Source organism: Leucoraja erinacea, chromosome 15, assembly GCF_028641065.1.
Source record: "Leucoraja erinacea ecotype New England chromosome 15, Leri_hhj_1, whole genome shotgun sequence".
In the NCBI taxonomy this organism is placed as follows: Eukaryota; Metazoa; Chordata; class Chondrichthyes; order Rajiformes; family Rajidae; genus Leucoraja; species Leucoraja erinaceus.
Genome location: NC_073391.1, coordinates 42,215,813 through 42,243,268, shown reverse-complemented (window position 1 = coordinate 42,243,268; position 27,456 = coordinate 42,215,813). Strand labels below are relative to the sequence as shown.

The 27,456-nt window shown below is 47.4% G+C and overlaps 1 protein-coding gene across 1 annotated transcript in view; it reads right to left on the bottom strand.

Moving 5' to 3' along the window:
* The window catches only part of papss2b (3'-phosphoadenosine 5'-phosphosulfate synthase 2b), a 52,784-nt gene that overhangs the window by 8,394 nt on the left and 16,934 nt on the right, over positions 1–27,456 (bottom strand). Inside the window, exons 2-10 of the mRNA XM_055647251.1 lie at positions 22,127–22,241; positions 19,229–19,464; positions 16,471–16,609; positions 14,911–15,029; positions 8,506–8,619; positions 7,020–7,131; positions 5,248–5,453; positions 3,041–3,176; positions 89–357 (exon numbers count right to left, since the gene is read on the bottom strand). Coding sequence (XP_055503226.1) covers positions 89–357; positions 3,041–3,176; positions 5,248–5,453; positions 7,020–7,131; positions 8,506–8,619; positions 14,911–15,029; positions 16,471–16,609; positions 19,229–19,464; positions 22,127–22,241 — 1,446 coding nt within the window. The remainder of the gene's footprint in view (positions 1–88; positions 358–3,040; positions 3,177–5,247; positions 5,454–7,019; positions 7,132–8,505; positions 8,620–14,910; positions 15,030–16,470; positions 16,610–19,228; positions 19,465–22,126; positions 22,242–27,456) is intronic.

The following is a 27,456-nucleotide window of genomic DNA, read 5'->3' as shown; positions in this document are numbered from 1 at the left end:
CTGTTTCCGTGCTGTAATTGTTATATGGTTTATATGGTTATATGGTTAACTGCAAAGACTCCACAAAGGGATAGGCTCGGCGACTGACCTCGGTGGGGCCGGCGTACATCATGGGCGAGGGGAAGATGGCGACGACGGTGGAGCCGGGGTCCAGCACGCCCTCCTCCAGCACGGCCGCGTGCTGCCGCATGCGCCAGGCCAGCGGCACGTCGTCGTCCTTGGTCCAGCCGCCCAGCGGGTGCAGCAGCAGCACCGGCCGCTTGTAGCCCTGCTCCAGCAGCCTGCGCCTGGTGTCCTGCATCAGCAACGCATGGCCGTTGTGCACCGGGTTGCGCAGCTGGAACGCAAAGATCGCATCTGCGGCAGGGACGAGAGAAAGGTCACAAGGTCAAAAGAGTCTGACGGAGGGTCTCGGACGAAACGTCACCCATCCCTTCTCTCCACAGATGCTGCCTGTCCCGCTGAGTTACTCCAGTTTTTTGTGTCTGTCTAAGGTCATAAGATCTTTCTTAGGTCATAAGATCTCTCTCTCTCTATCCCTGCCCCACCCAAGTCGCACCAGCTTCTCGTTTTCACCCAACTAACAGCTAACAAATGAAGACAGACACACAAAGCTGGAGTAACTCAGCGGGACAGGCAGCAACTCTGGAGAGAAGGAATGGGTGGCGTTTCGGGTCGAGACCCATCTTCAGACTGGAGAAGGGTCTCGACCCGAAATGCCACCCATTCCTCCTCTCCAGAGATGCTGCCTGTCCCGCTGAGTTACTCCGACTTTTTGTGTCTATCTTTGTTCTAAACCAGCATCTGCAGTTCCTTCCTACACAGGTCATAAGGTCATACAGTGTGTGAAACTTATTTGGTTCTCAGTTATATACTTCAGTTATATATATCCTCAGTTTGAAATTCTGCGCCCATATATCACACTCTGTGGAATTTTATAACCCAGCAGTGCTCAGTTCCATCCGTGGCTCAGAAGGGAGCCATACGGCCCATCACACCTGAAACATCTAGGCAATTAATCCTATGTCCTACCATAAATTCATAAGCTCATAAGGGATAGGAGCAGAGTGTGGAAATGAAAATGTCAGATGGAATTTTCGCACTGTGTAAACACTGTATATATTTATTACTTGGACAGGGGCCACAGAGTGGCACGGGCGGGGGACTGTTTGGTGAAATTTGACAAATGTAAAAAAATTGTACTGGAAAAAATTTGTATAGTCTCCGAAAATGTCGGATGAATTTTGTTTGTTTGAATGGTTCAGGAATTGTATATATTTATCAATTGAATAAAGTCTATCTTGAAATTTAAAAAAAAAAGAAAAAAAAAATAGGAGCAGAATTGGGCCATTCGGCCCATCTAGTCTACTCCACCATTCAATCATGGCTGATCTATCTCTCCCTCCTAACCCCATTCTCCAGCCTTTGCCCGACAACCCCTGACACCCGCACTAATCACAAAGGATTTCTGTCGCAGGAAACTTGCTTTGGTCCAGTTTAGTTTAGTTTAATTTAGAGATACGGCACGGAAACAGGCCCCACGGCCCACCGAGTCCGTGACCACCAGCGATCCCCGCACATTAACACTGTCCTACACACACACTGGGGACAATATTTTTACATTTTATACAAATTAACCTACAAACCTGTACGTCTTTGGAGGGTGGGAGGAAACTGAATATCTCGGAGAAAACCCATGCAGGTCACGGGGGGAACGTACAAACTCCGTACAGGCAGCACCCGTAGTCGGGATCGATCCCGGGTCTCCAGCGCTGCAAGGCAGCAACTCTACCGCTGTGCCAGCCGTGAGCCCTCGTGCTTAACTCAACGCGGTCTTAGCACTCAAAGCACAAAGTGCCGGAAGAACTCCACAGGTCAGGCAGCATCTGTGGCAGGAGACAGGAGCAACTGCAGGTGCTGGAATGTCAGTTTATTGCAGCAGTCCGAAGAAGGGTCTCGACCCGAAACGTCACCCATTCCTTTTCTCCAGAAATGTTTGCCAGATCCACTGATTTTGTGACGATCAATGGATAGGATATGGGCCAAACACAGGCAGGCAGTACTAGTGTAGATGGGGCATATTGGTGTGGGCAAGTTGGGCTGAAGGGCCTGTTTCCATGCTGTATCACTCTATGACTCTACATGGAACACAAAACTGAGAAATAAACCACAGTGACTGATGGACAATGTTATGTGCCTTAACCGAGCAGCGAAAAGAGATTATTGGAACAGTCCAGCTAGTTCAGAACAAAGGATAATTGATTTAGCAATATCAATAATTTGGCGATTTTGATTTAGTTTAGATTAGTCTATTGTCACGTGCACCAAGGGACAGTGAAAAGCTTTTGTTGTGCGCTAACCAGTCAGCGGAAAGACAACACATGATTACATTTGAACCATTTACAGTGTACAGATACATGATTACAGGGAATAACGTTTAGTGCAAGGTTAAGCCAGTAAAGTCTGGTCAAGGATAGTCCGAGGTTCACCAATGAGGTAGATGATGGTTCGGGATGATGGTTTGGGATTAAATGAGACCGAGTTTTCAATTTAATGTCATAATATTTAATATGAATAATGGCTCCAGCAAAATTGTGAATGCAGTAGAAAGCCAGTAAAGTCCGATCAAAGATAGTCCGAGGGAGACAAAAATGCTGGAGAAACTCAGCGGGTGAAGCAGCATCTATGGAGCGAAGGAATAGGTGACGTTTCGGGTCGAGACCCTTCATCAGACGTCACCTATTCCTTCGCTCCATAAATGCTGCCTCACCCGCTGAGTGTCTCCAGCATTTTTGTCTACCTTCGATTTTTCCAGCATCTGCAGTTCTTTCTTAAAAGGATAGTCCGAGGGTCACCAATGAGGTTGATGGTAGTTCAGCACAGCTCTCTGGTTGTGGTGGGATGGTTCAGTTGGCAAGCTGATAACAGCTGTGGGAAGAAACTGTCCCTGAATCTGGAGGTGTGCGTTTTCACACTTCCATACTCTTTGCCCGATGGGAGAAGAGGGGAGATGAGAATGAGTGAGGGAGATGTTTTTTACCAGCGTTCATGTCCTTGAACTTCTGTTTGAGCTCCATGGGTGTTAGACGATATTGATCCAAGCCGTCATTCCACCGGATCCGCTCCAGTACCTGGAGGTCACCTCCAACGAGCCAGTCGCCGCTCTCCATCACCATCTGGAAGTTAGTTTGGAAAACAACATTTAATGGATCGCGTTTTCAATATCCCGCCCACTAGGAGGATGAGGGGTGTTCTTATAGAGGGTGTGTAAAATCATAAGAGGAATAGATCGGGTAGATGCACACAGTCTCTTGCCCAGAGTAGGTGAATCGAGGACCAGAGGACCTATTCAATTCAATTCAATTCAATTCAATTTATTTGTCATTTGGACCCCTTGAGGTCCAAACGAAATGACGTTTCTGCAGACATACATTACATACAAATAGACCCAAGACACAACATAATTTACATAAACATCCATCACATTGCTGTGATGGAAGGCCAAAAAAACTTGAAAAAGTGACAATTACCGGGATACTTGAAAAACGTGAACAAATGTTTTTCTCATCTCGGTCCAAAAAGATTTTCCCCTTATCCTTAAACTTCATGTTATTTAGTTATCGGAGCAGAACTAGGCCATTCAGCCCATCATGTCCACTCCACCATTCAATCATGGCTGATCTATCCTTCCCACTCAACCCCATTCTCCTGCCTTCTCCCCGTAACCTCTGACGCCTGTACTAATCAAGAATCTGGCAATCTCCGCCTAAAAATATCCATTGATTTGGCCTGCACAGCCTTCGTTGGCAATGAATTCTACAGAATCGGAGACTTGGGCTTCTGGTCCTTGACTCTCCCACTAGTGGAAACATCCTCTCCGGTTACAGTGAAAAGCCTTTTTGTTGCGTGCTGTCCAGTCAGTGGAAAGACTATACATGATTGCAAACAAGCCGCCCCCTGTGTACAGATACAGGATAAAGGGAATAATATATAGTGCAAGATAAAGTTCAGTAAAGTCCGATTAGAGATAGTCCGAAGATCTCCAATGAGATACACGGGAGGTCAGGACCGCTCCCGAGCTGCTGAGAGGATGGTTTGGTGCCCGGTAACAAGGTTCAAGGTTCAAATGCATTTGTCAGATGCACCAACTAAGGTACAGTGAAATGAATTTGCCATAGAAACATAGAAATTAGGTGCAGGAGTAGGCCATTCGGCCCTTCGAGCCTGCACCGCCATTCAATATGATCATGGCTGATCATCCAACTCAGTATCCTGCACCTGCCTTCTCTCCATATCCCCTGATCCCTTTAGCCACAAGGGCCACGTCTAACTCCCACTTAAATATAGCCAATGAACTGTGGCCTCAACTACCTTCTGTGGCAGAAAATTCCACAGATTCTGTGTATGAAAAAAATGTTTTTCTCATCTCGGTGCTAAAAGATTTCCCCCTTATCCTTAAACTGTGACCCCTTGTTCGGGACTTCCCCAGCATCGGGAACAATCTTCCTGCATCTAGCCTGTCCAACCCCTTAAGAATTTTGTAAGGTTCTATAAGATCCCCCCTCAATCTTCTAAATTCTAGCGAGTACAAGCCGAGTCCATCCAGCCTTTCTTCATATGAAAGTCCTGACATCCCAGGAATCAGTGTGGTGAACCTTCTCTGTACTCCCTCTATGGCAAGAATGTCCATGCAGCGATACAATTGAAAAAGCTGGGAGGAAACTGTCCCTGAATCTGGTGGGGTGCGGTTTCAGATACAGGATAAAAGGATTCCCTTCTCATGTATCTGTACACTGCAAATGGCTCGATTGTAATCATGTGTTGCCTTTCTGCTGGCAGGTACACGTGACAATAAACAAAACCAAAACTGAAATTGACACGGAAAAGGAGTTGCGTGCTAACCAGTCAGCGGAAAGACAATACATGATTACAATCGAGCCGTCCACAGTGTACAGATACATGATAAGGGAAAAATGTTTAGTGCAAGGCAAAGCCAGTAAAGTCAGATTAGAGCTCTGAAGAAGGGCCCCATTGAACTACATGATAAGGGAAAAATGTTTAGTGCAAGGCAAAGCCAGTAAAGTCAGATTAGAGCTCTGAAGAAGGGTCTTGACCCGAAACGTCATCCATTCCATCTCTCCAGAGATGCTGCCGGTCCCGCTGAGTTACTCCAGCTTTTTCTGTCTTACGTCTATTGGAGATAGTCGAAGGGTCTCCAATGAGTAGACCGCGGGGGTTGGTACATACTTTAATGTAGGGGTGATTCTCGCAGGTGGTTCCCCATTGCCGGGCGCAGCGCTCCTCCTGCCGGTGCTGGTAGAACTCGGGCTTCTGGAGGACAGCCACGGTGCGGCCGGAGTAGACGAGGGCGATGGCGGAGCTGCCGGCGAGGCGAACCTTGTCATCCGTGCAGACGGGCAGGACGATGGGAACGGTCAGGTTGATGAGTCCACCTGCGGACGACAAGACCCGTCACCCCACGGGGTCAACGCCGCGTCCCTTTCAAAGCGCGTCGGAGGGAACGGCCAGACGCTAGTTTATTGCTGGAGCAACTCACTCAGCGGGACGGGCAGCTTCTTCGGAGAGAAAAAATGGGTGACGTTTCGGGTTGAGATCCTTCTTCAGTCTGAGTAAGGGTCTCGACCCGAAACGTCACCCATTCCTTCTCTCCGGAGATGCTGCCTGTCCCGCTGAGTTATTCCAGCTTTTTGTGTCTATCTTCATATTTAAACAAGGGCCATGTTGATCCATATATTTAAATTAAGGCCCCATTTATCTACATATATAAATAAGGGCCATGTTTATCTATATATTAAAATTAGGGTCCCATTGATCTACAAATTTAAATAAGGGTCCCATTGATCTACATATTTAAATAAGGGCCCCATTGATCTACATATTTAAATAAGGGCCCCATTGATCTACATATTTAAATAAGGGCCCCATTGATCTACATATTTAAATAAGGGCCCCATTGATCTACATATTTAAATAAGGGCCCCATTGATCTACATATTTAAATAAGGGTTTGATCAACATCTGGTTTCCTCCCACATCCCAAAGACTTGAGGCTTTGTAGGTGAATTGGCCTCAGTAAATGTCCCCCTAGTGTGCAGAGAGTGGATGGGAAAGTGGGATATCATGGAACTGGTGAATGGTCTGACATACAGCTTGGAAACAAGACCTCCGGCCCACCGAGTCCACACCGACCATTGCACGATCCCCCCGTGACCCGCGTGGATTTTCTCCGAGATCTTTGGTTTCCTCTCGCACTCCAAAGACGCACAGGTTTGTAGGCTAATTGACTTGGTAGAAGTGTAAAATTGTCCCTAGTGTGTGTGGGATAGTGTTTATACGCAGGGATCGCTGGCCGGTGTGGACACGGTGGGCCTGTTTCCGCGCTGTATCTCTAAAACTAAAACTAAAGGAAATGGAAAATGATCTTTCACAATTTATGGCATTGAGGTCGAGATTTCACACCCTGCATCGGAATTCTCACAACTTATCAATATTAGCATTTTATTTCAACCTATTGAATTTATTTCAACCTAGTGTTTTAAATCACGAGAGGAATAGATCGGGTAGATGCACAGAATCGCTTGCCCAGAGTAGGGGAAGCGAGGACCAGAGGACATAGGTTCAAGGTGAAGGGGAAAAGAGTTAATAGGAATCTGAGGGGTAACTTTTTCACACAAAGGGTGGTGGGTGTATGGAACGAGTTGCCAGAGGAGGTAATTGAGGCTGGGACTATCCCGACATTTAAGAAACAGTTAGACGGGTACATGGGTAGGACAGGTTTGGAGGGATATGGACCAAGCATGGGTAGGTGGGACAAGTGTAGCTGGGACATTGTTGACAGGTGTGGGCAAGTTGGGCCGAAGGGCCTGTTTCCACACTGTATCACTCTTTGACACTATGACAAATTCCATGTGAAATCACCCTGGAGAACAAGGGTAGGTGGTGTTTGGTGTACGGATTACTGCCATCACTGATAGGGTTTGGAGAGTTCGCAGTCTTACCGTCCAAGAGCATCCCAAAGTGCAGAACCTGGAGGAGCTCCCGTTCCCTCATGAAGCCCGAGAGAGGGGTGGCCCATCCTTCCGATAACACCTGCACCCACTGCAGATCCAACTGCAAGAGAAACAAACACGGAGCTAGATCCACCTCCACTCCAACCTCCCTGTGTAAAACACCATTATTAACGGCACTATTATAGATGGACACAGAAAATGCTGGAGTAACTCAACGGGCCAGACAGCATCTCTGGAGAAAAGGAGCAGGTGAGGGTTTCGAGTCGAGACCCTTCTTCAGACTGAAAGTCGATGGGGGAGGGGGGGAGAGGGAAACAAGAGATAGGGAAAGATTTCACGGGGTATGGGCCAAACGCAGGCAGGTGACACAACGGTAGAGTTGCTGCCTCACGGCTCCAGAGACCCAGGTTCAATCCTGAATACGGGTGCTGTCTGTACGGAGTTTTTACGTTCTCCCCTACTTTTATTTTGGAGCAGGTGTGAAAAGGGAATGCAACAATTGTGTACGTTCATAAGAGATAGGAGCAGAATTAGGCCATTCGGCCCATCATGTGTAGCCTAGCATTTAATCATGGCTGATCCATCTGTCCCTCTTAACCCCATTCTCCTGCCTTCTCCCCATAACCCCTGACACCCGTCATAACCCCGTACTAATCACAAATCTACCTATCTCCGCCGAATCTATCCATTGACTTGGCCTCCACAACCTTCTATGGCAAAGAATCCCAAAGGTTCACCACCCTCTGACTATAGACATTCCTCCTCATCTCCTTCCTAAAGGAACGTCCTCTATGACTCTCCCACTAGTGGAAACATCCTCTCCACATCCACTCTATCCAGACCTTTCACTATTCGCACTATGAGCAGCACCTCATATTTTGCTTGGATAGTTTACACCCCAGCGGTATGAACATTGACGTCTCCAATTTCAGGTAGTCCTTGCTTTCTCCTCCTTCTCCCTCCTTCCCCTCCCCTTCCCAGCTCTCCCACAGCCCACTGTCTCCGCCTCTTCCTTTATTCTTCCTGCCCCACCCCCCCCTCCCGCACCCCACATCAGTCTGAAGAAGGGTCTCGACCCGAAACGTCACCTATTCCTTTGCTCCACAGATGCTGCCTCGCCCGCTGGGTATCTCCAGCATTTTTGTCTACTTTCCCTATCACTATTAAGAAAGAATTTCATTGTTCCATCTGGTACATAGGACAATGAAATACTCTTGAATCTTGACTATTCGATAAAGACTGAAGCAATCTGCTTTGCATTTATCAGTGTGTAGGAAGGAACTGCAGATGCTGGTTTATATCAGATCAAGACCCTTCTCGGGACAGTCAGAAGAAGGGTCTCCTCCACCCATTCCTTCTCTCCAGAGATGCTGCCTGTCCCGCTGAGTTAACTCCAGCATTTTTGTGTCCATCCTGCATTGACCATTAGTCTCGCTGAAGTAAAGCCTCAGAGAGGCGGAAGGGCAGGGTTTACCCGGGTAATCTGCAGCGTAGGTAGAGTCCATGCCTCTTCGCGCACCAAGTCGTGCTTGTTGTCCGGGACAAACAGTTCCTTCACTCCTTCGCTGGCAGCTGCAGGAACAATGCCCTGGGAATAACAATAGGGAACATCCCGTCAAACCGTCTGCTGGCTCCCCTCCCACAAAAAGAACAATGGCTCGCCACGTGGCACAGTTGTACAGCTGGCAGAGCCGGCTTCAAACCTGGCCTCGGCTGCCATCTGCTTTAGTTATAGTTTACTTTAATATTGTCTCCTGTACTCAGGTACAGTCAAAAGCATTTGTAGTGTTAGATAGTTAGATACAGGCAGCCAGACAGATAGACAGACAGACAGACAGACAGACAGACAGACAGGCAGACAGACAGACAGACAGACAGACAGACAGACAGGCAGGCAGACAGACAGACAGACAGACAGACAGACAGACAGACAGGCAGGCAGACAGGCAGCGGGACAGACAGACAGGGGACAGACAGACAGGGGACAGACAGACAGACAGCCAGACAGGAGACGACAGAGGACAGAGGACAGACAGGCAGGCAGCAGGACAGACAGGGGACAGACAGACAGGGGACAGACAGACAGACAGACAGACAGACAGACAGACAGACAGACAGACAGACAGACAGACAGACAGACAGACAGACAGACAGACAGACAGACAGACAGACAGACAGACAGACAGACAGACAGACAGGAAACAGACCCCTCGGCTTAACATGCCCCTCGGCACCATGCCAACATCCAACATCCCATCTACACTAGTCCCACCTGCCTGCGTTTGGTCCATATCCCTCCAAACTGGTCCTAGCCATGCACCTGTCTAACTGTTTCTTAAACATTGGGATAGTCCCTGCCTCACCTTCCTCCTCTCGTATCTTGTTCCATACACCCACCAGCCTTTGTGTGAAAACGTTACCCCTCAGATTCCCATTAAATCTTTTCCCCTTCACCCTAAACCTATGTCCTCTGGTCCTTGATTCGCCTACTCCGGGCAAGAGACTCTGTGCATCTACCTGATCTATTCCTCTCATGATTTTATACACCTCTATATGATCACCCCCTCGTCATCCTGCGCTCCTAGTCCCAGCCTATTCAACCTCTCTCTAGAACTCAGACCCTCGAGTGCTGGCAACATCCTCGTAAATCTTCTCTGTACTCTTGAAACTCAGCGGGTGAGGCAGCATCTATGGAGCGAAGGAAATAGGCAACGTTTCGTCCCGAAACGTTGCCTATTTCCTTCGCTCCATAGATGCTGCCACACCCGCTGAGTTTCTCCAGCATTTTTGTCTACCTTCGATTTTACCCAGATTCAGATTCAGATTCAGATTCAATTTTAATTGTCATTGTCAGTGTACAGTACAGAGACAACAAAATGCATTTAGCATCTCCCTGGAAGAGCTACATAGCAAATGGTTTGAAAAAAAAAAAAAAAATAAGGTTCCGGGGGGGGGGGGGGGGGGGGTTTGGGGGGGGGGGGCAAAGTCCATTTAACAGTGCCTGTGGGAAGAAGCTGGGAGCATCCTGCTGATTCGGCAACGGAGAGACCTGTAGCGCCTCCCGGATGGTAGGAGGGCTTAAACAGTCCATGGTTGGGGTGAGCAGCAGTCCTTGGCGATGCTGAGCGCGCACCGCAGACAACGCTTGCTTTGGACAGACTCAATGGAGGGGAGCGAGGAACCGGTGATGCGTTGGGCAATTTTCACCACCTTCTGCAATGCCTTCCTTCCGGTCAGAGACAGAGCAGTTGCCATACCATACTGTGATGCAGTTGGTAAGGATGCTCTCGATGGTAAGGATTCAAGCATCTGCATTTCCTTCTTAAACAATTCTCTGTACTCTTTCCAGCTTGACAACATCTTTCCCCTCAACATGGTGCCCAGAACTGAACACAATACTCTAAACGTGAGCCGTCCAGACAGCAAAAAACTGTGTCTGATTATAATCAAGTCGTCCGCATTGTACAGATACAAGATAAATATTAGGTAATAGTTAGAATGAGAAACGCTGCTGTTGAAACAAAGGTTTAGGAGTGGAGCGACTGTCGTCTGCCTGTGTGGAGTTTGCAGTAATTCTTCCCGTGTCCGCGTGGGTTTCCTCCGAGTGCCCAGGTTTCCTCCCACATCTCAAATACATGCAGGTTTGAAGGTTAATTGGCCCCTGCACATTCACCCTGGAGCGGTTTTACAGGGAACTAGTGTGAAGGGGTGATCGATGGTCGGCATGGAGTCGGTGGGTTGAAGGATGTGTTTCCATGTTGTATCTTTAAACTAAACCAAACTAAACCAAACTAAATTAAACTAAACTAGTCTAAAATAAACTAAATGGCCAAATTTGAGGAAGGACATCCTTGTGATTGAGGCAGTGCAGCGCAGGTTCACGAGATTGATCCCTGGGATGGCGGGACTGTCATATGAGGAAAGATTGAAAAGACTAGGCTTGTATTCACTGGAGTTTAGAAGGATGAGGGGGAATCTTATAGAAACATATATAATTATAAAAGGACTGGACAAGCTAGATGCAGAAAAAATGTTCGCAATGTTGGGCGAGTCCAGAACCAGGGGCCACAGTCTTAGAATAAAGGGGAGGTCATTTAAGACTGACGTGAGAAAAAACGTTTTCACCGAGAGAGTTGTGAATATATGGAATTCCCTGCCACAGAGGGCAGTGGAGGCCAAATCACTGGATAGATTTTCTCTTAAAGTTAGATAGAGCTCTAGGGGCTAGTGGAGTCAAGGGATGTAGGGAGAAGGCAGGCACGGGTTATTGATAGGGGACGATCAACCATGGCAGTGCTGGCTCGAAGGGCCGAATGGCCTCCTCCTGCACCCATTTTCTATGTTTCTAAACCAAACCAAACTAAATTAAACTAAACTAAACCAAACTAAAACAAACTAAACTAAACTATTTTGCCTTTAAAGGTGACAATAGACAATTGGTGCAGGAGTAGGCCATTCAGCCCTTCGAGCCAGCACTGCCATTCAATGTGATCATGGCTGATCATCTTGAACTTGTGCCATATGGTGAGTCAGTCCATTTAATGACGGTGATTATTCCGTTCACGGTTACACTACAAAATACCACCCCAAAGGCCAGAGCTAACGTCACTGGTGTGGGATCATGATTTTCTTAAATGGCGTGATCACAGAGAGGAAGCTCCACGTCTCACATCAGAGCAGTTGTGAACCACAATTGCAACATCACAGAAGTTGCTGTTAGCACCAAGCCCTGACCGAGCGCCTGCTTCCTTCATGTCAACTTGCCATTGTGAACCTATTCTGCAGGGCAGCACAGCGGCACAGCTGGTAGTGCTGCTGCCTCACAGCTCCAGAGACCCGGGTTCGGTCCCGATCTCGGGTGCTGACTGTATGTGGAATTTGCACGATCTACCCCGTGACCAAGCGGGCTGCCTCCAGGCGCTCCGGTTTCCTCCCACATCCCAGAGACGTGCGGGTTTGTAGCTTAATTGGCCTCGGTAATAATTTGCCCCTCGTGCGTAAGGGAGTGGAAGCGAAAGTGGGATTGCACAGAACTAGTGTGAACGGGTGATCGATGGCCAAAGTGGCCTTTGGTGGGCTGCAGGACCTGTTTCCATGCTGTATCTTTAAACTAAATCACCAGCCCAAGTTAAGAAAATTCACACTTAAGCATCTATTAATGAACTATACACTGAGGCACTGACCAAGAGAAATGTGTGAAAAGTGTTAAATGAATGCATCTTATTGTTCAAGTACAAAATGACACAGCGTGCTGGAGTAACTCAGCGGGTCAAGCAGCATCTCTGGAGAACATGGATAGCTGAAGTTTTGCTTCTCCTCGCTCCGATGGGAATTTAGTGTAGGTTAGTTTAGAGATACAGCATGGAAACAGGCCCCCACCGAATCCACTCCGGTCAGTGATCACCCAAACACTTGCACTGTCCTACGCACTAAGGACAAACTACAGAAGTCAATTAACCAACAAACCTGCACATTTTTGGAATGTGGGAGGAAACCAGAGCACCTGGAGAAAACCCACATGGTCCAGGAGAGTCTTTTGAATGTGGAGCAACTCAGCGGGTCAGGCGGCATCACTGATGAATTCTGATCAAGAAGGCTCACCAGCGTCTCTTTTTCCTGAGGAGACTGAAGAAGGTCCATCTGTCTCCTCAGATCCTGGTGAACTTCTACCGCTGCACCATCGAGAGCATCCTTACCAACTACATCACAGTATGGTATGGCAACTGCTCTGTCTCCGACCGGAAGGCATTGCAGAGGGTGGTGAAAATTGCCCAACGCATCACCGGTTCCTCGCTCCCCTCCATTGAGTCTGTCCAAATCAAGCGCTGTCTGCGGAGGGCGCTCAGCATCGCCAAGGACTGCTCTCACCCCAACCATGGACTGTTTACCCTCCTACCATCCGGGAGGCGCTACAGGTCTCTCCGTTGCCGAACCAGCAGGTCGAGGAACAGCTTCTTTCCGGCGGCTGTCACTCTACTCAACAACGTACCTCGTTGACAGCCAATCACCACCCCCCCCGGACACTTATTATTATTTATTCAAATCATTTGCTATGTCGCTCTTCCAGGGAGATGCTAAATGCATTTCGTTGTCTCTGTACTGTACACTGACAATGACAATTAAATTGAATCTGAATCTGAATGTGAATCTGAATCTGAATGAACATGGATAGGTAACGTTTCAGGTCGGGATCCTTCAATGACCTGAAGATGGGTCTCGACTCGATACGTCACCTATCCATGTTCTCCACAGATCTTGGCATCGTGTTCAATATGTTGGGATGGCGCGGTGATAGTGTTCCTGCCGTACAGCGCCAGAGACCCGGGTTCGATCCTGACTAGGGCTGTTGTCTGTATGGAGTTTGTACGTTCTCCCCGTGACCGCGTGGGGTTTCTCTGAGATCTTCGGTTTCCTCCCACACTCCAACGACTTACGGGTTTCATAAGGTTATAAAGAGTAGAATTAGGCCATTCAGCCCTTCAGAGACGGTTCACCAGACTGATTCCTGGGATGTCAGGACTGTCTTATGAAGAAAGACTGGATAGACTTGGTTTATACTCTCTAGAATTTAGAAGATTGAGAGGGGATCTTATAGAAACTTACAAAATTCTTAAGGGGTTGGACAGGCTAGATGCAGGAAGATTGTTCCCGATGTTAGGGAAGTCCAGGACAAGGGGTCACAGCTTAAGGATAAAGGGGGGAAATCTTTTAAAACCGAGATGAGAAGAACTTTTTTCACGCAGAGAGTGGTGAATCTCTGGAACTCTCTGCCACAGAGGGTAGTTGAGGCCAGTTCATTGGCTATATTTAAGAGGGAGTTAGATGTGGCCCTTGTGGCTAAGGGGATCAGGGGGTAGGAGAGAAGGCAGGTAGGGATACTGAGTTAGATCAGCCATGATCATATTGAATGGCGGTGCATCAAGTGGCCTACTCCTGCCATTCAATTTTCTATCAAGCTCCGCCATTCAATCGCGGCTGATCTATCTCTCCCTCCTAACCCAATTCTCCTGCCTTCTCCCCATTTAATTGGCTTGGTGCAAATGTAAATTGTCCCTAGTGTGTGTAGGATAGTCTTGGTGCGCATGGGATCGATGGTTGGTGCGGACTCGGTTGGGCCGAAGGGCCGGTATCCACGCTGTATCTCTAAACTAATCTAAACTAAACATTGTGGGCCAAAGGGTCTATTCCTGTACTGTACAGTTCTACATAATTATTGCAGGTTTATGCTCCACTGCCGGACCTCACCAGTTCCCACGGGAATCTGGACTTCCACGTCAGTTAGGCTGAAAAATGTCCGGCCATAAATGTTCACCGTTTCGGACTGGTTCCTGTCTGATAACTCATCTGTAACTGCAGGTGGAAGTACTTAGTGGCTGCCTTGAAAGTGCTTAACGCACTGCAGTTGCTTATGCTTTGCCTTCTAACTTACTGTGGGCACAGAAAGTCACCATACCCCCTTCATGCTTGTGAAAGGTACATTTAGTTCAGTTTGGTTTAGAGATTCAGCGCGGAAACAGGCCCTTCGTCCCACCGAGACCGTGCCGACCAGCGATCCCCGCACATTAACACTATCCTACGCACACCGGGGACAATTTAACATTTTATACCAGGCCAATTAACCTATAAATCTGTGCGCCTTTGGAGTGCGGGAGGAAACCGAAAATCCCGGAGAAAACCCACGCCGGCCACGGGGAGAACGGATCGAACTCGGGTCCCATCTCATACCCTCTCATCCTTCTAAATTCCAATGAATATAAGCCCAGTCGACCCATTCTTTCATTATATGTCAGTCCCGCCATCCTGGGAATTAACCTGGTGAACCCATGCTGCACTCCCTCAATAGCAAGAACATCCAAGTACACGGGTTCATTCCACGTACCCTCTCTTCCAAGAGCTCTACCAAGCGTTGGATGCATTCATTGACGGAGGTGAGGTTTGTTTTCAACACCAACTCCGAACTTTCGGGCGTCTCGTACTCCGAGTCGATGCCAGTAAAACCTGTGGAAAGAAACACCAAGAACTGAACAAAGACGTGGAGCTCCAGTAATTCCAGGACATTCAAATAAAGTGCGCCAATGGGTGCCACGGTGGCAGAGCAGCAGTAGTGTTGCTGTCTTACAGAGCTTGCAGCACCAGAGACCCTGGGTCGATCCTGACTACGGGTGCTGTCTGCACGGAGTTTGTACATTTATCCCCGTGGGTTTTCTCCAAGATCTTCGGTTTCCTCCCACACTCCAAAAAGACAGGAATGTAGGTTAATTGGGTTGGTGTGTGTGTGTAAATTGTCCCTAGTGTGTAGGATAGTGTTAATATGCGGGGGTCGCTGGTCAGCGCGGACCCGGTGGGCCTACGGGCCTGTTTCCGCGCTGTATCTCTAAACTAAACTAAACCATGTTTTAAGTTTTTCCATGTGTTTCACTGAGTTTTGTAGTTTAGTTTAGTTTAGTTCAGAGATACAGTGCAGAAGCAGGCCCTTCAGTCCACCGAGTCCGCGCCGACCAGCGACCCCTGCGTAATAACACTATCCTACACACTAGGGACAATTTACATTTATACCAAGTCAATTGTGAATCTGTGGAATTTTCTGTCACAGAAGGCAGTGGAGGCCAATTCACTGGATGTTTTCAAGAGCGAGCTGGATTCAGGTCTTAGGACTAAAGGAATCAAGAGATATGGGGGAAAAGCAGGAACGTGGTACTGATTTTAGATGATCAGCCATGACTTTGGAGTGTGGCAGGAAACCGAAGATCTCGGAGAAAACCCACGCGGCCAGGGGAAGAATGTACAACCTCCGTACAGACAGCACCCGTAGTCGGGATCGAACCTGCGTCTCTGGCGCTGTAAGCACTGGAAGGCTGCAAATCTACCTCTGAGCCACCCTGCTGCCCTTAAATAACACCATTTTTTATAGCTTGACATTTGACAATAAAGTCTTTGACTTTAAGAAAAGCCACACAAAGTGTTTGAATACTTCAGCAGAGTCAAGAGTTGAGTTTAGTTTATTGCCACGTGTACCGAGGTACAGCGAAAAGCTTTTGTGTCGTGCTAACCAGTCAGCAGAAAGACATACGTGATTACAATCGAGCCATTTACAGTGTGTAGATACATGATAAGAAAATAATGTTCAGTGCAAGGTGAAGCCAGCAAAGTCCAATCAAGGATAGTGCGAATGTCACCCTGGAGATAGACAGCAGTTCAGCACTGCTCTCTGGTTGTGGTAGGGTGATAACAGCAGTGTTTCACTGACAAATGTCCTGAATCTGTGCAATGAAATTCTTAATAATATAGAACATAGACTAACGTGGAACTAGTGGGAAATGCTGATCGATGGTCGGCATGGGCTCAGTGGGCCGATGGGCCTGTTTCCCCGCTGCATCGCTAAGCTCAACTCTAAAAATGCAAACTAAATGTTTCCTAATGAGAGTGAAAATATTTGTACCTTTTATCTCTCCAGCTCTTGCCTTCTTGTAGAGACCTTTCACATCACGGTTTTCACAGATGTCCAAGGGGGCATCGACGAAGACTTCAAAAAACGGAAGGTTGGATACTTCATGGCTTTTTCTTGCCTTTTCACGATCCTGAAAAATACATACTCCTATGTAGTCCAGCAACAACGTTTGGTCCATACTCCACAGCTAACAAGGACCTCTTTCCCTTGTCATCGTTTTCCCAAATCTTTCATTCATGTGTTCCACATCTCTCTATACCACCGTCTATATCTCTCATAGAAACATCGAAAAATAGGTGCAGGGGTAGGCCATTCCGCCCTTCGAGCCAGCACCGCCATTCACTATGATCATGGCTGATCATCCACAATCAGTGCCCTGTTCCGTGGTTCCGTTAGCCCTAAGAGCCAAATCTAACTCTCTCTGGAAAACATCCAATGAATTGGCCTCCACTGCCTTCTGTGGCAGAGAATCCCACAGATTCACAACTTCATAACGTTTTTCCTCATTTCAGTCTTAAATGGCCCACCCCTTATCCTTAAACTGTGACCCCTGGTTCTGGACTCCCCCAACATCGGGGCTCCCGCAACGAGCCTGCCCCATCCCAAGAATTGTATATGTTTCTATAAGGTCACCTATCACCCTTCTAAATTCCAGTGAATACAAACCCAGTTTTTACGTGCTCCCCATGACCATGTGAGTTTCCTCTGGGTGCTCTGGTTTCCTCCCACACGCCAAAGACGTGCAGGTTAGCAGGTTAATTGGCTTCCCTAAAAATTGTACCTAATGTGTGTTGGATAGTGCTAGTGTACAGGGTGATCTCTGGTCGCCGATGGGCCTGTTTCAATGCTGCATCTCTCAACTAAATAGTGTGTATAAAGAGATTGGATCAGTTAAATTGAGTAAAGACCTTTAGGTCTTCATAACTGGGTCAGTGAAAAAAATCTACCACCTCCATATATAACCATATAAACATATAACAATTACAGCACGGAAACAGGCCATCTCGACCCTTCTAGTCCGTGCCGAACACATATTCTCCCCTAGTCTCATATACCTGCACTCAGACCATAACCTTCCATTCCCTTCCCGTCCATATAACTATCCAATTTATTTTTAAATGATAAAAACGAACCTGCCTCCACCACCTTCACTGGAAGCTCATTCCACACAGCCACCACTCTCTGATTAAAGAAGTTCCCCCTCATGTTGCCCCTAAACTTCAGTCACTTAATTCTCAAGTCATGTCCCCTTGTTTGAATCTTCCCTACTCTCAGTGGGAAAAGCTTTTCCACGTCAACTCTGTCTATCCCTCTCATCATTTTAAAGACCTCTATCAAGTCCCCCCTTAACCTTCTGCGCTCCAAAGAATAAAGCCCTAACTTGTTCAACCTTTCTCTGTACCTCACAGGTCAAAGGGACCTGGGTTTGACCCTAACCTCATATTCTATCTGTGCGGAGTTTGCACGTTTTCCCTGTGATTGGGTGGGATTCCCTCAGTTCCTCCGGTTTCCTCCCACATCACAAAGATGTCCGTCGAACGTTCATTAGGTGTGAATTGGCCTGAGTGTGGGTGGATGGTTGAACGGTCAAGGAAGAATGGAGTCAACAAGGGAAAATTGAGTTAGGAAAGTTAAATTAATGTGCAGGAAGGAACTGCAGATGCTGGTTTAAACCGAAGACAGACACAAGATGCTGGAGTAACTCAGCGGGACAGGCAGCATCTCTGGATAGAAGGAACGGGTGATGTATCGGGTCGAGACCCTTCTTCAGAGTCCGAAGGAGGATCACCCATTAAATTAATGGGAATCCCCTGAGAGATAGCATGACAGCGGGCGGGCCGAACTGCCTCTTTTTATGGAGAATTATCGAGCAGTAATATAGTTTAGTTTAGGTTAGTTAGTTTTGGTTAGTTTAGTTTAGTTTAGTTTAGTTTATCTTGTTTTAGTCATGGAGGGGGTGAGCTGTATTGTCCAAGATGCTCTGCAGTTTGAGCTATCCTGGCGAGAGCTTGTTGGTCCTGTTGGATAACAGCCAGTGGCCTGAAGAGCCACAGCCTTACAGCGCCAGAGTCCCGGGTTCGATCCTGACTAGGGGAGCTGTCTGTATGGAGTCTGTACGTTTCCCCCCGTGACCTCAGGTTTTCTCCGAGATGTTCGGTTTCCTCCCACACTCCAAAGACGTACTACAGGTTTGTAGGAAAGTGTTATGCCCCTGTCCCACTTAGGAAACCTGAACGGAAACCTCTGGAGACTTTGCGCCCCACCCAAGGTTTCCGTGCGGTTCCCGGAGGTAGTCTTACCTTCCACTACCTGCAACCTCCGGCAACCACCTTCAACTCGCATCGCAACCGGCTTCAACTAAAAAATTACCGATTTTTAAAACGGCAACGTATTTTTAGTCGCGGCCGGTTTTGAATTTTTTGAAATAATCGCCGGAACATAGAAGAAGCGGAAACCACTTTCGACCATTAGGGAGCCTGACAAAAACCTCCGGGAAACGCACGGAAACCTTGGGTGGGGCGCAAAGTCTTCAGAGGTTTCCGTTCAGGTTTCCTAAGTGGGACAGGGGCATTAGTGCGCGGGGATCGCTGGTCGGTGCAGACTCGGTGGGCCGAAGGGCCTGTTTCCGCGCTGTATCTCTAAAACGAAATAACTAAAAAATAGCCTTCAGTCCATCGGACCAGGGAACGGGGAAAGGGATGAATTGACTTCATGGGGTACGTCAGGTGGGCAAGTGTGTTCCTTGTACCTTGGCGAATGGTGAGATGAAGCTGGCGATACAGACGAGACCAGCATCGGCAAACAGCTTGGCCACCTCGGCGATACGCCGAATATTCTCCTCCCGGTCCTCGGAGCTGAAGCCCAGGTTTTTGTTTAGTCCTTGCCTGATGTTATCTCCATCGAGCGAGTAACAAGGAATGCCGTGGGTCACCAGGTACTCCTCCAGGGCAAACCCAATGGTGGTCTTCCCCGCACCCGACAGGCCTGAATGGGGCAAGCACACTCAATATTGGATCAGTCCCACCAACCCGCTCCTTCACACTTCGCTCCCCAGGCCTTTCACCAGAGGCTAGCGGTCAGCAATCGCTCAGTTACACGCCCGCGATCCTGGGCCTCCTACCAAAACGCCTCAACTTGCATGGTGTTGTGCAGGACAACGGGAGAGGGGCAGGGGGTGAGGGTGAGGGGGAAGGAGAGGTAGTGGGGTGAGTGAGGGAGAGGGGGAAGGAGATGAGCAGCCGAGAGGGAGAGGGTGAGGTAGAGGGGGAGGGGGAGGGGGAGGGGGAGAGGGAGACAGGGAGGGAGGAAAGAGGGGAGAGGGAGAGGGAGATGGAGATGGAGGAGAGAGAGGGAAAGGGAGGGGGGGGAGGGGGAGAGGGAGAGGGAGATGGAGAGGGGGAGGTGGAAGGGAGGGAGAGGGAGGAAGAGGGGGAGGGGGAAGGGAGGGAAAGGGAGGAAGAGGGGGAGGGGGGGGGAAGGGGAGGGGGAAGGGAAGGGGAGGGGGAAGGGAAGGGAAGGGGGAGGGGGAGAGAAGAGTGAGAAAGAGAAGCACAATTAATCTACAAACTTGCACGTCTTTGGAATGTGGGAGGAATCCGGAGCACCCGGAGAAACCCCACCCCTGGAGTGTGTACGTTCACCCTGTGACTGCGTGAATTTTCTCCGGATGCTCCGGCTTCCTCCCACATCCCAAAGACGTACAGGTTTGTTGGTTGATCGGATTCTGTAAATTGCCCCTAGTGCGTAGGATGGAGCTCGTGTACGGGGTGTTCGAGGGTCAGCACGGAGGCGGTGGGCCGAAGGGCCTGTTTCCACGCTGCATCTATAAAACTAAACTCCCACCGCCGTCCCGTGCAGCTGCCGCGGGCTGCATTTGATGCAGTCAGTCGCCTGGTCGCTGTAGGGCTTCCCGCAGCAATGCATGCACATAGCATCTCTATCTCAAACAGTGGGAGAAAATATCCTCAAATTGCGAGGGGAACATGGGGCATTATCTTTGGGATGAAAAAGTTCCATTTTATAATGGTCACATTATAAAATGTGACCATTATAAAATGCAACGGGAATGGTCACAGACCATGCATATCAATGTGTCGGAAGGAACTGCAGATGATGCTTTACACCGAAGATAGACACAAAAAGCTGGAGTAACTCAGCAGGACAGGCAGCAGCTCTGGAGAGAAGAAATAGGTCATAACGTCATAAGGAATAAGAGTAGAATTAGGCCATTCAGCCCATCAAGTCTACTCCGCCATTCAATCATGGCTGATCTGTCTCTCCCTCCTAACCCCATTCTCCTGCCTTCTCCCCATAACCCTTAACGCTGTAGTAATCAAGAATCTATCGATCTCTTCCTTTAAAATATTCACTGACTTGAAACATCCTCTCCACATCCACTCTATCCGAGCCTTTCACTATTCTGTATGTTTCAAAGAGGTCCCCCCTCATTCTTCTAAACACCAGCGAGTACAGGCCCAATGTTGACAAACGCTCATATTAATTTAACCCACTCATTCTTGGAATCCAGGCGACGTTTCGGGTTGAGACCCTTCTTCAGACTGAGAGCTGGGAGAAAGGGGAACGAGAGATATAGGCGGTACTTAGGACCAATGAATGGAAGATATGCAAAACCAATGATAATCAAGGCAAGGTGGAGACCACAATGGTCCATTGTTGGCTGTGGGATAGGTGATAATGTGTTACACTGACAGTGGAACTCGACAGAACGAGGAGGGGGGGGATGAGGAGAAAAAGGGGATTTAAGGGTCACTTGAAGTTAGAGAAATCAATATTCATACCGAAGATAGAAACAAAATGCTGGACTAATTCAGCGGGACAGGCAGCATCTCCGGAGAGAAGGAATGGATGACGTTTCGGGTTGAGACCCTCCTTCAGACTGATGTCAGGTGAGTGGGTGGTACAGATTTAAAATATGGTCAATATTTAACCGTTGTGTTGTAATCTGGCCAACTATGGTCCTAAGGTCATCTCTGACCCCTCTCACCCTGGCCACAAACTCTTTGAATCACTTCCCTCTGGAAGGTGACTCCGTACTGTCAAAGCTGCCACAGCCAGACATGAAAACAGCTATTGTCCACGAGTAGTAGCTCTACTCAATAACCAAAAATCTGTAGCCTCCTTTTGCTCTGGTATTTTATTTAATTCACATGTTTAATCGATAATGTTTCATTATTAATGTTTAATGTTTTATGTGTCATTCCTAACTGTCACCGTATGTCATGTTGTCACTTGCAGGTGGAGCACCAAGGCGAATTCCTTGTATGTGAATACTTGGCCAATAAACTTATTCACATTCATCATTCAATCATTCATTCAATTCATTCATTCATTCATTCATTCAATCATTCAATCATTCATTCATTCAATCATTCATTCATTCATTCATTATTCATTCAATTCATTCATTCATTCATCATTCATTCAATCATTCATTCATTCATTCATTCAATCATTCATTCATTCATTCATTCATTCATTCATCATTCATTCATTATTAATTCATTCATTCAATCATTCATTCATTCAATCATTCAAGGATGGAATTTAATTGGGATTGGGCGGAGTCCAGGTCCAACATCATGACAGATTTGCGTGAGATGCCACATAGTTTGAGTTAACGTGCTACCTGTTAGCCAGACGGTGCAACCACGGAATCCTCTCCTTGTGCCGACTATCTGTCCCCTCTTGCTTCGACTAACGTGATGCGCCTGATACACCACGTTGGTGGATTTGTGAATTTCCTGTTGGAAACAACAAGTATTTTTTGTTAGCCACGTTGTGCCGCGGTAATGCGATCGACTTCGGGAAGTCCAGCGGCACACATACCCCGGTTTGCATTGACGGCTCCGAAGCAGAGATGGTTGAAAACGTCAAATTCCTGGTAGTCACTACAACCATCAACTTCTCCTGGACCACCCACATTGAAGCAACGACCAAGAAAGCTCACCAACGCCTCAACTTCCTTTAAAGGCTTAGGAAGTTTGGCAAATCCCCTGTAACTCTCACCAACTTCTACAGATGCACCATAGAGAGTATTTTATTAGGGATTCATCACAGCTTGGTTTGGGAACAGCTCCATCCAAGACTTCAAGAAATTGCAGCTTCTTCTTCTTGCGTATGGCGTGCACAGCCTAAAGTTGTTCGGGACAACTTGTTCTATTTGATCTTATTTCATTGAGCACGCCAGGTTGATTGCATTCGTCGAAGCAGGACGAACCACGTGAAGGTTGCAATCTCCCACCTCAAAATGCAGCAAATTGTGGATGAAGCCCAGACCATCACACAAACCAACCTCCCTTGCATTGAGTCCATTTATACCTCACGCTGCCTTGGCAAGGCCAGCAGCATAATCAAGGACGAGTCGCATCCCGGCCACTCCCTCTTCTCCCGCTCTCCCATCGGGTAAAAGGTATAGAAGTGTGAAAACGCTCACCATCAGATTCAGGGACAGTTTCTTCCCAGCTGTTATCAGTTTCTTCCCAGCTGTTATCAGGCAACTGAATCATCCAGCCACAACCAGAAACCATTTTTTCCAAAGTCATCCTCCCTCATTGACGATCCTCGGACTATCTTTGATTAGACTTTACTGGCTTTACCTTGAACTAAACGTTAAATAAACTGAACTGTATTTTGTATCTCTTCTTGTTGAATAATAATTAAAAACATAATCCAACATATTCAACTGCCATTGATCAATGTGTTAGGTGACACATCATATGGTCATCGATTGAATGCTACGTTGTGAAGGATATGCCAGGAAATAAATTATTTAGGATTTATGCTTGTTTAAACTCACACACCAGCAGATTAGTTTAGTTTAGAGATACAGCATGCTAACAGGCCCTATAGCCCACCATCTCCATGCCGACCAGCGACACAGCGACCATCTGTACACTAGTTCAACACTACACCCGAGGGACAATTGACAAAATCCGATTAACCAAGAAACCTGCATGTCTTTGCAGTGTGGGAGGAAACCGGAGCACCCGGAGAAAACCCACACAGGTCACAGGGAGAATGTACAAACTCCATACAGACAATGCCCGTGGTCTGGATCGAACCCGGGTCTCTGGCGCTGTAAGGCATAAACTTTATAAAGGGACATTGATTGAACGCTTCTGTGGAATGGATATGCCAGGAAATAAATCATTTAGGATTTATGTTTGTTTAAACTCACTCACCACCAGATTAAAGAGAACTAAACACAGTTCATTAAAGGCCCTTCACATTTATTAAACTTTAGCCCGTGCTCTTACACAAAAAGATTGGATTAAGGCCAAGGGGTTGAGTGGATGCAAGCTGAATATGAAAAGACCTTTTTTCTAATTGTGTATTCATTTGCTGCTTAATACAGAATGGACAGCTATTGAGGATCATTGTGGATTAACTTGTAGTTGTACCTCTCTGTGTAGAGTCATAGAGTGATACAGTGTGGAAACAGGCCCTTCGGCCCAACTCGCCCACACCGGCCAACACGTCCCGCCGGCTACACTAATCTAGTGTAGTCTAGTTGTCTCTATGAGCCAAGAGACAACCATTAGTTTAGTTTAGTTTTCAGTTTAGTTTACAGATACAGCATGGAAACAGGTCTATTGGCCCATCAAGTCCACGCCGACCAGCGATCATCTGTTTACGCAGGATCTGTCTGATCCCACTTCCTACACACATTTGGGGCAATTTTTTAGACGGGGCCAATTGACCTACAAACCTGCACGTCTTTGAGATGTGGGAGGAAACCGGAGCACCCGGAGGAAACCCACGGGCGACAGTGTGGCGCAGCGGTAGAGCTGCTGCCATACGGCGGCGGAGACCCGGGTTCGATCCTGACCTCGGTTGCTGTCTGTACGGAGTTTGTACGTTCTCCCTGTGACCCTGTTTTCCCCAGGTGCCCCGGTTTCCTCCCACACTCCAAAGACGTGCGAGTTAGTTGGTTAATTGCCTTCGGTAAAAATTGTAAATTGTCATTAGCGCGTAGGATAGGGTACGGGGTGATCGCTGGCCGGTGCGAACTCGGTGGGCTGAAGGGCCTGTTCCTGCACTGTGTCTCTAAGCTAAACTAAAATCTGATGAGATGAATTAGAGTGAATCTCTAGGGTCAATGGCAGCAACTGATCTACTGGATATTTTGCCATTGAAAGTGTTCATTCTGGATGAAGGATGTGGACATTTTTCAGTACCATACTTGAGGAGACAGTCAGAACCTTTTTCTCCAGAATGGAAAAAATTAAATACTAGAGGGCACAGCTTTAAGGTGAGAGGAGCAAAGCATGAGGAAGGTTTTTCTTACACAGAGGATGGTGTATGCTTGGAATGCACTGCCTGGAGTGGAGGTGGAGGGAGACACAATAGTGGCATTGAAGAAACTTTTGGTTCAAACAAAGATATGCAGGGAATGGAGGGTTATGGATTACGTGCGGGCAGATAAGGGTTGGTCTTGGCATCATGTTCAGCACAGGCATTGTGGGCCCAAGGGCCTGATTTGTTTAATTTTGTTCAGTTTAGTTTATTTCAGTTTAGTTTATTTCAGTTTCGTTTCATTTTTAGTTTAGTTTAGAGAGACAGTGTGGAAACAGGCCCTTCGGCCCACCAAGTCCGCGCGGACTAACCCGTACACTATGTTCAAGAAGGAACTGCAGATGCTGGAAAATTGAAGGTAGACAAAAATGCTGGAGAAACTCAGCGGGTGAGGCAGCATCTATGGAGCGAAGGAAATAGGCAACGTTTCGGGTCGAAAAGGAGTCTGAAGAAGGGTTTCGACCGGAAACGTTGCCTATTTCCTTTGCTCCATAGATGCTGCCTCGCCCGCTGAGTTTCTCCAGCATTTGTGTCTACCAGCCGTACACTAGTTCTGTCCTACCCATGAGAGACAAGTTATAGAATCACACTTAGGGGCTGACTGGGAAGTGTGTGAAAAGTGTGAAGTTAATGCAACTTATAGTTGGAGCAGTGTGGCAGCAGAGAGACTACCGTGTTATTACACTTCTCCTTCACCGATGACTATTTTCCTTGCCTTGTAATTATTCCGCTGTTGTTCCGCATGCCTTGAACTGCAGCCCACAGCTGTGAACTGCAAGGCGCTGATAAACTGTGTGCCAAGCAGGAATGAAACAGCAGAAAAACAGAAGTGTGGAAGTAACATCGAAACATAGAAAATAGGTGCTGGAGTAGGCCATTCAGCCCTTCGAGCCAGCACCACCATTCAATATGACCATGGCTGATCATCCAAAATCAGTACCCCGTTCCTGCTTTCTCACCATATCCCTTGATTCCGTTAGCCCTAAGAGCTATATCTAGCTCTCTCTTGAAAACATTAGGTTAGCAGAAAGACTATACATGATTGCAGTCAAAGACTGTACATGATTCCAAATTAAGCCGTCCACAGTGTACAGATAGAGGATAAAGAGAATAACATGTAGTGCTATCCCTGGAGAGGGTCCAGAGGAGGTTTACAAGAATAATTTCAGGAATGATTGGGTTAGCCTATGATGAGTGTTTGACAGCAATGGGCCTCTACTCGCTGGAGTTTAGAAGGTTGAGGGGGGGACCTCATTAAAACTTACAGATTAATGAAGGGCATAGATAGAGTGGATGTGGAGAGGATGTTTCCACTGGTGGGAGAGTCTAGGACCAGAGGTCATAGCCTCAGAGTTAAAGGGCGCTCTTTTAAAAAGGAGGTGAGGAAGAACTTCTTTAGTCAGAGGGTAGTTAATCTGTGGAACTCATTGCCACAGAGGGCTGTGGAGGCCAAGTCAGTGGATATTTTTAAGGCAGAGATAGACAAACTCTTGATTCGAACGGGTATCAAGGGTTATGGGGAGAAGGCAGGAAAATGGGATGAGGTGGCAGAGATCAGCCAGGATTGAATGGCAGAGTAGACTCAATGGGCCGAATGGCCTAATTCTACTCCTATAACGAGTGAACCTGTGAGAACTAGCGTGAAGGGGTCGATGTGGACTCAGTGGGGTGAAGGGGCCTGTTTCCATGCTGTTTCTCGAAGCTAAACTCAAATACACAAGAGTAAGTTGGTGTCCTTGGTATTTTCCTTTCCAGAAACTCAACCCAGAACAGCTGTGGGATAATGCAACACTCGACAAGCAATCTTTTAAAACAGGGAACAAAACAAATGTGTTTGGTCAAGGGTCACTGGCATCTTCTAAAACTGCGTTCACAATAAACTTATTTGAATGGAGGTGATTATGTACGTAATGAAGGAAATTTAATCTTACACACTTGCCAATGTCTCTTTTCAAACATAGAATTAATTTTCACCAAGGACCAACCCTAGTTAATTTGAGCAGTGCAGGATTTAGGTCAAATCCAGATGCTGTAAACTGAACCTGTTTTTATTGCAAGGAGATACAACAAGTGATTGTTGAAACTAGGACTTTCCGCAGGTACAAAATAAATTAATTTGTTAAGAATCAAAACAGTATAAACCCAGCACGGTGCATAGCAGGAACAGAGCCCTTGGGCCCACAATGTCCATGCCAAAAACATCTTCTCTGCCTGAATGTGATCCATATCCATGCATATCCACGTGCCCAGATAAAGGCCACTTAAACACCACTATCGTATCTGCCTCCACCACCACTCTGGGCAGTGGGCGCTCCAGGTACCCACCATTCCCCGAGTGAAACACTCGCCCTGCACATCCCCTTTCAATTTTGCCCCTCTCACCTCAACGCTATGCCCTCTAGTCTGTGACATATCCACTCCGGGAGAAAGGTTGGAACTGTCTTCCCTATCTATCTGTGCCTCTCATAGTTCTATATACTTCTCTCAGGTCTACCCTCAACCTCCGACACTCCAGAGAAAACAATCCAGGCTTGGCCAACCTCTGCTTATTGGTAATACCCTCTATACGTCAATCACTACTGCTGATATGATCCATGTCTGGTTTTGCTATTTGGGACCCGATCCCTAATCCATGTCGGGTTTCCACCATGCTACGACTTT